Below are 12,445 nucleotides of genomic sequence, written 5' to 3'. Positions count from 1 at the left end.
TGCAAATCATTGGCTATATTTGAGAAGTCAAAAGATCATTAGATCACAGGAATTAGTTTTAGAAGAGACTTAGAGATCATTTAGTTTAATTACCTCCATTTAAGTAAGAGAAAACTAAGACCCAAAGAGATGAAATAATATGAGAGGCATGGTGGTGCCCTCTAAAGGATGTTGGACTCGAAACCTGGAGAGACCTGGGTTCAAATTCTGACTTCAATACTTACTAGTTTTGTAAAATGATGGGCAAAGTCACAACTGTTCTATACCTCAATTTCCCCATGGATTAAATGAGTAAAAGAGTATGCTACTTGCTTCACAGGATTGTTTTGAAGATCAAAGGAGATAATGTTTATAAAACTCTCTCAAATTTAAAAATCCTACCACACACGTAATTATTATGTATGTCCAAGGTTAGGAAAGCAATTATTATCAGACCTAGAATTCAAAGTCAGGCCTTTGTCAGGACTCTCAGGAACTGCCTCGCTTCCCAACCTCACAGCTGCTTAAGTGTCCTTTGACTCAGTCAGGGAGATCTCAGTCCACAATCCAGCCCTAGGGAGCAAAATAGGACAATCATCTTATCCTAAAATCTGCTTCTAGACCTCACCCAAGGACCCTGAATTCTTATCAGATGTTACTCTTCCTTTGGGCTTTCTAGTTTGAGAGGGAAAAAATAACAACAGATTTCCCTCAGGTATCAGTTTCTTTCATTTTTATCATTTTTATCCACTCTATGTTGTACCCCTCTCCCCAAATAAAGAAAGAGATAAATGGAGAAGAAAGGAGAGAGGGAGAGAGAGAGAGAAAAGGAGAAGAAGGGAAGGAGAGAGAGGGGGAGAGAGAGAGAGGGAGAGAGAGAGAGAGAGAGAGAGAGAGAGAGAGAGAGAAAGAGAGAGAGAGAGAGAGAGAGAGAGAGAGAGAGAATAAGTCTGAAAATAGTGTGATGGTAAGAACACTAGGTCAGAAAAGTTGAGTTTGAATTCTAGATAGATAATTTATTACCTTTATAAACTTCAGAAAGTCACTGAAGTTCTCTGGGCTTCTTTCCGTCATTGGTTGGATGAGATAATAAATATGAGATGGCTGGACTCAAAAAATAAGGCTGTCAGGCCAGATAATTTCGAAAGTCCCTTTCAACTCCAATTACCAGAAGCTATAGAAAAAACACGATTCCATCAGTTCTTTCCCAATCTCACCCTTCTTCAGCTAGTTTTACTCCTCAAAGCAACAGCAATTTATTCTGTCCCTCCTAAGGCCAGGCACACCTTAACTGCCTCGGTCCTTAGCCATCTGTGACTCATTTGATCTCGCCACCCTTCATCCACGCAGACCTCACTAAACCCCATGAATCTGGACAGCACACCAGAAATGCTGGGAGCTCCATCTGCATCTGAGCCGGTAATTCCTTGGGGCCTCGAGGATAGCCCTCTTAGTCTCTCCCTGTTCCTCTTTGTTTGTATCCATTAGACCCTGGTCATCAAATCTGTCCCTGTTTTCAGTGTTTTCATTGGACTGAAGATTTCCTTTGGATTTATCAGTCTGTACGACACTTTCAAGGTTTGCTAATTTCCTGTTATTACAAAATAAGTGCATCAGAGAGAGATGTGTGCAGATTGCTGGGTCTGAGAGACAAGAGCTCATTACTGATGGGGACCAGGGAAGAGTCTGGGGGGATGTGTTGGAATTGGGTCTGAAAAAGTGGTCAATAATTTCTCAAGGGAACAGGCAGAGAACATTGCAGCCATTCAGATGAGCTTTGCACAGTAGCTGGAAAGACAAGCCCTTGGAGGGTGCTTTAATTATATGGTAGCTTAAGGCAGTGGAGGGTGGTGTGGATATAACATACAGTGGTCCTGGGCTTGGAGTCAGGAAGGCTTGAGTTCAGATCCACCTTCAGACCTCAGCTCTATGACCCTGAACAACATTTTTGCCTCAGTTTCCTTAACTGCAAAATGAGAATAACAATAGCTACTTTAAAGGATTATTGTAACGATCAAATGAGATCATATTTGTAGAGCTCAGCACAGTGCCTGGTATGTAGTTGGAACTAAGTGAGAATGTTCCTTTCTCTTTCTCCCTGTTTTCTAAATTCTAAGCAAGGTCTCTCAACTCGAGGTCTAGAAATTTGGTTAAATTAAAAGATATATTTCAATTTAATTGGTTTGTCTAGTAATCCTATTTTATAGGATTTATACATACTTATTTTTATACACGTATACACTTTTTTATACACTTAAAATATTATTCTGCATAGGGGCCCATAGGCTTACCAAACTGCCAAGAAAGCTATACAAAAGGTTAGGAACCTCTCTTCTAAAGAAATGATGTATTTTTCTTTTTCATTGATTTATACTTTTTTGTTTCGATTCAATCTCACTTCTCACTTTAGACCAAAAAAATTTCCCAGGTAATAGCATCTATCTGCATCAACAAACTACATGCCAAGGAATATTTGGCTAAAGTTTTGATGTCTCCTAAAGTTGGCTTTATTTGCATGGTTGTAGTACTGTATTTTGTCCTTTTTGCTTATGTTTTCTTCCTTCTTTACCACTTTATACTAGGTCCTCCATTTTTCTTTCTTATAGCATAGTATCTAGTGTGGTGATTTTCCAGCGTATTCATATATCATAATTTGTCCATCTATTCCCCACTGTTTGGGCATTTCTCTTCTATTTTTTTCTTTGTTATCAGAATAATGCTGCTACTAAGATATTTGTATATCTGAGCTAATGGTGGATGTTTTTAGGCATGTGATCCCAGGAGTAGAAACTCTGGGTTGAGGGTATGACAGCACATTTTCATAAGGCAGAAAGCAGATTCAGTGTCTTGCTCCTGGTGCTAACAATCCCCAATGTGGAAGTATCTGGACCTGGCTCAATATCTGAATGATCTCAGTAAATGGAAAGCTTATCAAGCTGGGTATCATGGGATCATGTAGCATCATTGATATAGAGCTGGAAAGGACCTTAAAGGTCATTGAGTCCAAGTCTCTCATTTTTGTAGAAGAAACAATCCTAGAGATGTGAGAGGACTTGGCCAAAGTCACACAAATAACAAGTACTGGAGTGGAGTTTAAATAGGAGCTCTTGGACTCCAAATCCAGTCCTTTCCACAGGTCTATCAGCTTGCAGGTACTTTTTTGCTGGCTTTTCTGGCTAAAACAATGGACTGGATATTGCCACAAGTGACCTTTGCCACTTACGGTGACCATAGCCACTTCTAGTGTCTGGATCTCCCCTTTTTCCATTTCCCCTGAGGATCCATGGAATTCGGGCTCTCACACGGCAGCGCACCAACTTTACCTAGAGCATCTTGATTTAGGAAATGAAAGTTACCGATCTGCTCTACCTTTCCTTGCCTGGATACAGGAATTCTTTCCTTTTGGCCTTTTGTCATACAACTATGCATTCCTCCGCAGGACCCTATGATTATGAGTTTGTTCAGATGCCTTGTCTGGTGGTAATCTAATCTGATCTTGGTCTAAATCTTAATGGGAAATGAGGCATGGACCATCCATTCCTTGCCCTGGGGTTGCTTCTGGCTTAATAAAACCCTTGACATCTCAGATACCTGATTAGGTAGTGAAGCATCAAGACCTCTGAGGCTCTGCTGTTAATAGTTCTTCTGCTCTGACCTGCCCAAGTGGGCTATGCTCCCCAGGTACAATGGCGATCATTTTTCTTTGGAAGAGCCTGATGCTTCTATTTTGTTTCTCAGGGACCCACTCAGCACTCCAGAGGAACTGGAAGTTGGAAATGTTAATTGGTGAGATGGAGCACCTCTTTACGATGGAGGAATTAGACCACAAATCTGGGGGTCCTCGGAGGCCACCCACATTCATGACTAACTTGTTCCATCGAGTGGCCCACCCCAATGGCATCAGCAAGACTGAAGGTGCCTTGATAGGAAATATGGTGAGAAGTTTTGAGGAGAAAGGTAAGTGTGCAGATTCTGATTTTCCTCGCCCTTTTGCCTCTGCTTATTTAAAAGGATCTATGATCTTGTTAGGCAAACTAAATGGTTTATTAGGACAGAGCTCTGGACATGGAGGCAGGAAGATCTCAGTTCACTATCCAGTCCCAGACACCTACTAGCTATATGGCTTTGGACAAATCACTCTCAGAATCAGTTTTCTTTTCTGTAAAATGGGGGTAATGATAGCACATTCCCAGAATTGTTGTGAGAATAAAATACGATAATATTTATAAAGCACTTTATAAACCTTAATGTGCTATATAAATTCTGGCTATTATTATCATTTGTTGTTAGATCATATAATCATAGAATTCTGTGAGTTATATTTTCAACTTTACCTTGGCTTCAGATCTTTACAGATGGACAAGTCAGAAAGAACTGGGGAAATGATATTAAGGGATCTGATTTTTTTTTTTTTGCCTGAGAGAGGGGGAAAATCTATCAATTTCTGGCAAAGAATCAGGACTAGGACTTGAAAGAAATAGAATTTTAACTTAGTATCTGTTTTCTTTCCGTGTCTCTGCCTCTTTATGTCTCCCCCCCCCCCCACCCTCTGCCCAACCCTGTCTCCCTAAACTACATGTTGTCACAAAAATCCATCCCCTGCTCTCAAGGCATTTACATTCTATCAGTGGAAACAAAGGGCACATATTAGTATATGAAGAATAAGTATAAAGAGAAAACTACCACATAAAGGTGAAGGTTAGGGTGGAGGACAAGGAGGTGATTAGTAATTGGCAGAACAAGGAAAGCTTTGGATAGAGGGTTGTTTCTGATCTCTGGCTTCTAAGGTGTGGATTCTATGGAGTGGAAGTGAGGAGGAAGTGTATTCCAGGTATGGTACACAGCCAGTGCAAAAGGAGAGATGGGAAATGAAATGCTATGTGGAAGGAGGAGAGAGAAGGCCAGTTTGCCTTGATCATAGTGTTAGGAAATGGGTTTATTATATGATGAAGTTGGATGCACAGGCTGAGGCTGGATTGTGAGGGGTTTTAAAAGTTAAACAATGGATTTAAAATTTTATACTAAAGGCAATAGGGAACTACTAGTTTATTGACATGAGCAGGGAGAGTTACATGGCCAAATATTAACTTTAAGGGAAATCATTTGACACCTGGGTGATGGGTGGATTAGAATGGGAGGAAGAGATTTGGGTCAGGGAGACTAATTAGGAATCTATTGAAATAATCTAGGTGACAGGTTAGGAAGGCCTGAACTAAAGTGCTTACTATATGAGTAGAGAGAAAGGGCTAGATGTGAGAGATAATGTGGAGGCAGAAATGACACAATTTGCCAATTGATTGGATATAAAGGGTGAGGAAGATTGGGGAGTCAGGGATAACACTGAGTTTATAAACCATGTTGAATGGAAGAATAATGGTGCCTTTGGAAGAAATAGGGATGTTTGGAAAGGGGAATTGAAGAAGGAGAAAGAGGGATGGTCAACAGTGCCAAATGCTTCAGAAGTCAAGGTAGATTAAAAACTAAGAAAAGATTATTAAATTTAGTCATTGAGAACACTGATAAATTGAGAATAGTTTTAGCAGAATGATTAGACTGGAAGCCAGGTTGCAAAGAGTTAAGGAGTGACTGGATAGGAAGTAGAGGCAATGAGTATAGATAGTTTTTGAAAATTTAATTTAATTTAATGTTTTATTTTTTAAGGAGGGAAAGGGAGGAGAGATGTAGGACATTAGCTTTAGATAATGTTAGGATTGAGTGAATTTTTTTTTAAAGGATGAGGTAGACATGAGCATGTTTGATGACAGTTGGAAAGAAATCAATAGATATGGAGAGGTTGAATGTTTTAGAGACTAGGACTAACTGAGGTGCCAATTTTCTGGAGTATGTGAGAGGGGAAGGATTTAAGAGCACATGTAGAGGGGATTGGTTTTTCAAGAAGTACAGCCACACTATCAGAAACTTAGAATTGAGGATGTAAAGGGGCTTTGAGATGAAGAAAAAGAGAGAATAGGGACATCACAACTAGTGGCCATTTTCTTAATAAGATTAGAGGTTCAGAGCTGAGGAGGAAGGGAAAGGCTTGAGATAAGGAGAGGTTTTGAGTATGTGGTGAGTAAATAACAAGTAAAATCTCAGGATTTCCAGGGAACTCAAAATTAGTCTCCTTCCTTTTTTTCCATTCTTCCATTTAACAGTGTCATTTGGCTTCTGTTGACAGTCTACTATTGTTTCACCCAGGCCTGTTCTTTGAACCTCCTTCCTATGTTTAATTCTTGACATTAACTGGCAAGATGACCCTCAGCCCACCAAAGCCTGTTAGGAGTTCCATAATCACGTTGATTGCTATTCATGAGGTCACTTGTTAATATAGCTTTCCTTCACTGATCTTTTACAGTACACATCAACCAGTCTCATTTTTTCTTCAACCTCTCTTCTGTTGGCCAACATGAGAAGATATTACGAGCTGAACTCCATGTATTTAAACTCAGACAATCACAAGAATTCTTGAGTGAAGACAAGATCGTTCATTACAGTAGAGTAAGTAAGAGCATCTTTGTCGTGGAATCATAAGGTTATCTCTAGAGTGGAAAAAATCTTTAGAGGTCACCTAGACAACACAAAATCATTTTAAAGATGAAGAAACCAAGGCCAGGGGTGTCAAGCCACTTGTTCAAATACATGTGAGTAGTAAATAGGACAAACAGGATTCCAAACCAGGTTCTCAGTATCCAAACCCCATTTTTCCCCATTATAGCTTGCTACCAGATGTGTGAAATGATGATTGATGGTCATAAAAATTTGAAATTAAATTAGTGTCATCCTCACCTATCCGAAAACATAATCAACAACCCCCAAATCATAGAGATAAAACTCATTTTTTTGATCTGATAAAAATGCAATATGTCAAATGCACCTAAATGTATCCATACAGTCTGTCTATATGGTATATTCTGGTCACAACTATACTGAACGTAATAGAGAAAGGATTCTCTCAGGGTTGGGGAAAGGTGGTTGGATTTCATTAGGACACAAACTCTTCCATTGGTACAGAACAATAATTCATCTGTGACTCATAGACTTAATGAATTGCCTGCAGAACTCAGATCAAATGACTTATCTGGGGTTACAAAGCCAGTATGGAAGAGAACTTGATAAGAGGAAGAAATTTAAGGAAAAGGGATATATGGCACTCCAGAGGACATTCCTCTTCTGACCGGTTCAGCATTGTTTCTAAGGTTTTCAGAGTGATAAGTGGTATCTAAAGAGACCCTGCAGCTGGAAGACAAGTATTAGAGTGGAGTCAGTCAGGATTTAGGTTACTAACTGTAGAAGATGTGGGAACAGGGACAAAGGAGAGAGAGAAGCTGTAGCTTCCTAAGGGGGAGGCAATTTTATATTTCGAAGAAGAAAGAGGACCTTGTCCTGCAAACCAATTCGAATAGTTCTTGGTGGCTTGGGGCCCTAACAGGATAAAGTCCCAGAATGATAAGACTGGTTTAACTCAGTTCTAAAGAGAATCTCTGAGCTTATCTGGTAACTTATTTACAAGTCTGTAATAATTTTCATAGGGTTATTGTTTTGCTTTTTGTTCCCAGGTGGAAGTCCATGAACTTTTAGGTCCTACACCGGAGGCTGAACGTGGTAGTCTCCTTATATCCAGGAATCTTCCTCTGAAGTCAGAAGGCTGGTTGGTATTTGATGTCACTCAGACGGTAAGTGGAAAAAACGAACTCTTAAATTATGGCAAGGAGCTCAGGAATAAGGATGGAGTAGGAATGTCTGGGATTCCCAGAGTCAAGGTTAAAACAGAATGTTGTCTCTGTTTAAGCCAGTGATGGGTTGTTGAATAATAGAGAAATACTGCATGTGTTCCAAAGAGCATTGTGGATTTGATTTGATTTTTTGGTGGTGGTGGTGGTGGTGGTGGTGGTAGTGATGGTGGTAGGGCTCCAGATTGTGATTTCATCAGTGTGATAGAAGTGCTGATATACAGTCTCCTTCCACTGATGTAGAAAGACAACTTACTCACCACTTATAATCTTGGAGAGTTGCTTAGTGTCCAATGGGAGAGGCTCAGCAAGTTGCCCATGTTTACATAGCTAGACTAGATCAGAAGCAAGATTTGAACTCAGCTTTTGCTAATTTTGTCTGCCTCACCACCATGACTCTCTAATGTCATTAGGTAAATGACTGGGTCCATGGAAACTTCTCTGACCGGAGCTTTTTGGTACTCACGACGAAGAATGTTGGCCCCCCTTTGAATTATATCTATCACAGAACTGACCGAAAGTGGAAGAATAAGGAGAACAGGAATTCCTTACTTGTTCTCTTCACTGAAAAAGAAGACAATGAGCCTCTTAGAAGTGGATACCTGGCACCACCAATGTGTAAGAATTACTTTGAGGAGGGCTTTTTCATTGGCTCACTTGGTAGTAAATATTCTTGTCATTTTCCAGTTAACCTCACCAAACACTCATGGAGTCCATGTCAGTCAGCAACACTAGTTCCTAGACCACCCGAGTGCCAAACATATTTTCTTAACAAGTTAAGTCTAAAATTTTCTGGAGATAGAAAAGCAATAGCTCTCTTTACCCACCTTGAATATAGATATTAGAGAAGCTTAAGTTAGGGAAGCTGAGGAAGCCAGATTTGGGGAAAGAGTTGAGAAACATGCCAAGAGCATCTTGGAGTGGGTTAGCCAAGTTAGCTAGGATTCCTTCCTATTGGATGACTAGATTTATAAATGGGCCAGTTAACCCTTTTTAAGCCATTTCAAAAATATAGGTCATTGATCACAAATAAATCTGTGCAAGGGACGGAAGAGCACAAATCCATCCATACTTGTGGGAAAATAACCCAAAAGTTCTTTCTTGATATCGGTTTAATAGCAGCATCTTAGAGAACAAAAATTAAAGTTCAAAGTACATAAACTAGGGGTCAGCTGATTGGCTCAATGAATTGAGAGCCAGGCCTAGAGGTGGGAGGTCTTAAGTTCAAATCTGGTCTCAGACACTTCCTAGCTGTGTGGCCCTGGTCAAGTCTAGTGCCTATTTTTTAACTGTTTTTTTAAAAATTATTTTAAAATTATTTTTAAAAATTATTTACTGTTTTCTGCCTTAGAACCAATATGTAGTATTGATTCTAAGATGGAAGGTAAAGGTTTAAAAAAATTATACATAAACTCCTTAAGAGTGAATATTGTTACATTGTTTATATTCACATCTCCAGTCCCTAGCAGGGACTTGATACACAGTAGGCACTTAAAAATTCTGATTGATTAGTGTATCTAAATAATAAGTTATGCTTGATCCAGAATTCTTCCCTGAATTACACTGACACAAACCTTAGTAGAAAAACAAATGTTTTAATTCTCTTGAGAACACTTTGTCTCAAATGGAAATATGTCTTGTTTGGGCAAGGCACCCTGGGTCATGTCTTGAGATGGAGAAAGACTAGTGAGAAAGAGAGGATTTTTCTAATATCGAGAGTTTTTAATCAATTTTTGTGTCATGGACCCTTTTGTAATTCTGATGAAGCCCCTTTTCAGAACAATGTTTTAAAATGAACAAAATAAAATACATAGTATTATAAAGGAAATTGAATTATAGTCTACAAAATAACAGATCAAAATAATTAATAGAACAGGTGCATGGACCCCAGGTAAAGAACCACCCTTGCTCTAGCAGATTTTGTTCTCTTGTCCTCTAGCCAAACCTTCTAAAGAAATGGTCCACACAATGACTAGAGCATACAGAGTTACAAACCAATTTCTTCTTTTTCTAACATTTTTTCATTGGTGGCTTCCAGAATGAATCCTGTTTTCCAGGGGATCTTCGGAGAGACAGAAAGTAGGATGCAATGAGTGTGTGTGTGTGTGGGATGGATTAGGAGTTTTAGGATGGAGATGTAATGTCTAAAGCAGAGTCCAGGAAAATGGGGAGCTTAGAAAGTCCATGTGCGAAAGACCCTGGTATCATTTAAAGGTTCACATTCCCTGTTGATTCTTCAGTTTCAAGAGACTAAGTCAATCCTTGTGATCTTTTTGGCAGTGTTTCAGCCGGATGGACAGATGAATTCTAGCTTTTTGGATTTCCTTCGACTTGTTGAGTCACCTCCCAACGTCAGCGTTAGCCACGGCGTTCGGAAATCCAGAAGCATTGCTAAGATCGAATTTATTCCCAAGGGCTGCCAGAAGGCCCCCCTTTATGTGGATTTTGAGAAAATAGGGTGGTCAAAATGGGTTATTTCCCCCAAAGGATACCAAGCCAACTACTGCAGGGGGAAATGTTTATTTCCCCTGGGCCATGGGGCAGAAGCCTCTAATCACGCCTGCTTCTTGTCCTTTGTTGTTCGCTTCAAGCTCGACCCAAATGTGTCGAGGCCCTCTTGCGTCCCTAGAAAACTGAATTCCATCAACCTCTTGTACTATGATGATTTAAACAATGTAGTGCTCAAGCAGTATAAAGATATGGTGGCTGATAGTTGCAGCTGTCAATAAGCAAAGTCTACCTGTTGGGCCATTCCAGATGTGACTGGGGAGGGGACTGATAGGAAGATGAGTGAATGACACCACGGATGATGGCAGTGCTACTGGTCCTTCTTTGCCAGGAGGCAGTGGTAGAGAGAAAAATAGCATGGCCCTGTGGGTCCAAAGTCTATGTTTTTCTCTCTGCATGACATTTCAGCAAGCTGCTTACCTTCTGAATCTCATTTTTCTCCTCTGTTAAATGAATGTTTTGATTCTCTGCATCCCAAAGTTGTGGGAAGGAACCTACAAAATGCAAATGAAAGTACTTTGGAAATTGTAAAGGGGGTTTCACATGTAAAGTATCATTATTATATCTTTCTGGGGTTTGCACAGAGGCCCTGCTATTGTATTATTTTTGCTTTTGTTATCATTTAGGCATTTCCAGTAGTGTCTCACTTTTATGAACTCATTCGAGATTTTCTTGGCAATGATATCAGAAGGATTGACCATTTCTTTTCTTCCAGCTGATTTTATAAATGAGGAAACTGAGGCAAACAGGGTTTAGTGACTTACCCAAGATCACACATTTAGAAGTGTCTGAGGCCAGATTTAAACTCAGGAACATGAGCCTTCTTGACTCCAGGTCCAACACTCTAGCCACCTAGGTGCCCTTATTAAATGATTACTATATGCTAAGTACTAGGCAAAGAAAGGCAAAAAAATAAATAAATAAAAATCCCTGACAGCTATGGAAAGTAATGAATGCTGGAGGGGATGTGGCAAAGTCAGGACATTAATGCATTGCTGGTGGAGTTGTGAATGATCCAACCATTCTGGAGGGCAATTTGGAACTATGCCCAAAGGGCGATAAAAGACTGTCTGTCCTTTGATCCAGCCAAAGCACTGCTGGGTTTGTACCCCAAAGAGACAATAAGTAAAAAGACTTGTACAAGAATATTCATAGCTGTGCTCTTTGTGGTGGCAAAAAATTGGAAAATGGGGGGATGCCCTTCAATTGGGGAATGGCTGAACAAATTGTGGTATATGTTGGTGATGGAATACTATTGTGCTAAAAGGAATAATAAAGTGGAGGAATTCCATGGAGACTGGAACAACCTCCAGGAAGTGATGCAGAGCTAAAGGAGCAGAACCAGGAGAACATTGTACACAGAGACTGATACACTGTGGCACAATGGTAATGCAATGATCCAGGACAATTTGGAGGGACTTATGAGAAAGATGCTATCCACATCCAGAAAAAGAACTGTGGGAGCAGAAATACAGAAGAAAAACAACTGCTTGATCACATGAGTCGATGGGGATATGATTGGGGATGTCAACCCTAAAAGATCCCCTAGTGCAAATATCAGTAATATGGAAATAGGTCTTGATCAATGACACATATAAAACCCAGTGGAATTGTGTGGCAGCTACGGGAGGGGGGGGGGGGGGCTCGAGGGGAGGGAAAGAATATGAATCATGTAACTATGGAAAATATTCTAAATTAAATAAAAATTTCCAAAACAAAAACAAAAAAACATGGCCCCTTGGCTTCGAAGGGAATTTACAATTAAATGACAATTTAATTGGGGAGAAAATATTCAACTAAACTATATACATACAGATCTATGCTGTGCAAATGGAGTAAATCTCAGAGGGAATGCAGTGTGATGGTGGTGGTGGTGGTGGGGAGAACTGAGAAAGACTTCTTGTAAAAGGTGGAATTTGAGTTGCATCTTAGGGAAAGGAAGCCAGAATAAGCAGCAAGTGGAGGTGAGGAGGCAGAGCATTCCAGGCTTGGGATTCAGCCAGGGAAATGTTCCAGAGAGGGAAGGTCAGTGAGCTGGACTGCAGAGGCTCTGGAGGAGCATAAAAGTATAAGAAGACTGGAAAGGCATAAAAGTCCTAAAGGGCTTTAAAAACCAACCAGAGGATTTTATATTTGATGAAAAGTTGTCCTTGTCTTAAAGCCCCATTTTATAATCCTACAGGGATTTTTAGAAAGGGAAAGAGAAGGAATGAGCAGAGGAGAGGAGA

The 12,445-nt window shown here is 40.0% G+C and overlaps 1 protein-coding gene across 1 annotated transcript; it reads left to right on the top strand.

The window, feature by feature from the left end:
• The first annotated feature begins 3,591 nt into the window (after positions 1 to 3,591).
• LOC103106361 (bone morphogenetic protein 2-A-like) lies at positions 3,592 to 11,844 on the top strand. Its single transcript, XM_056800905.1, has 5 exons — positions 3,592 to 3,936; positions 6,335 to 6,477; positions 7,536 to 7,652; positions 8,123 to 8,327; positions 9,990 to 11,844. Exons 1-5 carry the CDS (start codon positions 3,666 to 3,668, stop codon positions 10,436 to 10,438), a joined length of 1,185 nt encoding a protein of 394 aa, XP_056656883.1. The 5' UTR covers positions 3,592 to 3,665; the 3' UTR covers positions 10,439 to 11,844.
• Positions 11,845 to 12,445: the final 601 nt, after the last annotated feature.

Source organism: Monodelphis domestica, chromosome 1 (genome assembly GCF_027887165.1).
Source record: "Monodelphis domestica isolate mMonDom1 chromosome 1, mMonDom1.pri, whole genome shotgun sequence".
NCBI lineage: Eukaryota > Metazoa > Chordata > Mammalia > Didelphimorphia > Didelphidae > Monodelphis > Monodelphis domestica.
This window is presented reverse-complemented; position numbering and strand designations above follow the sequence as displayed.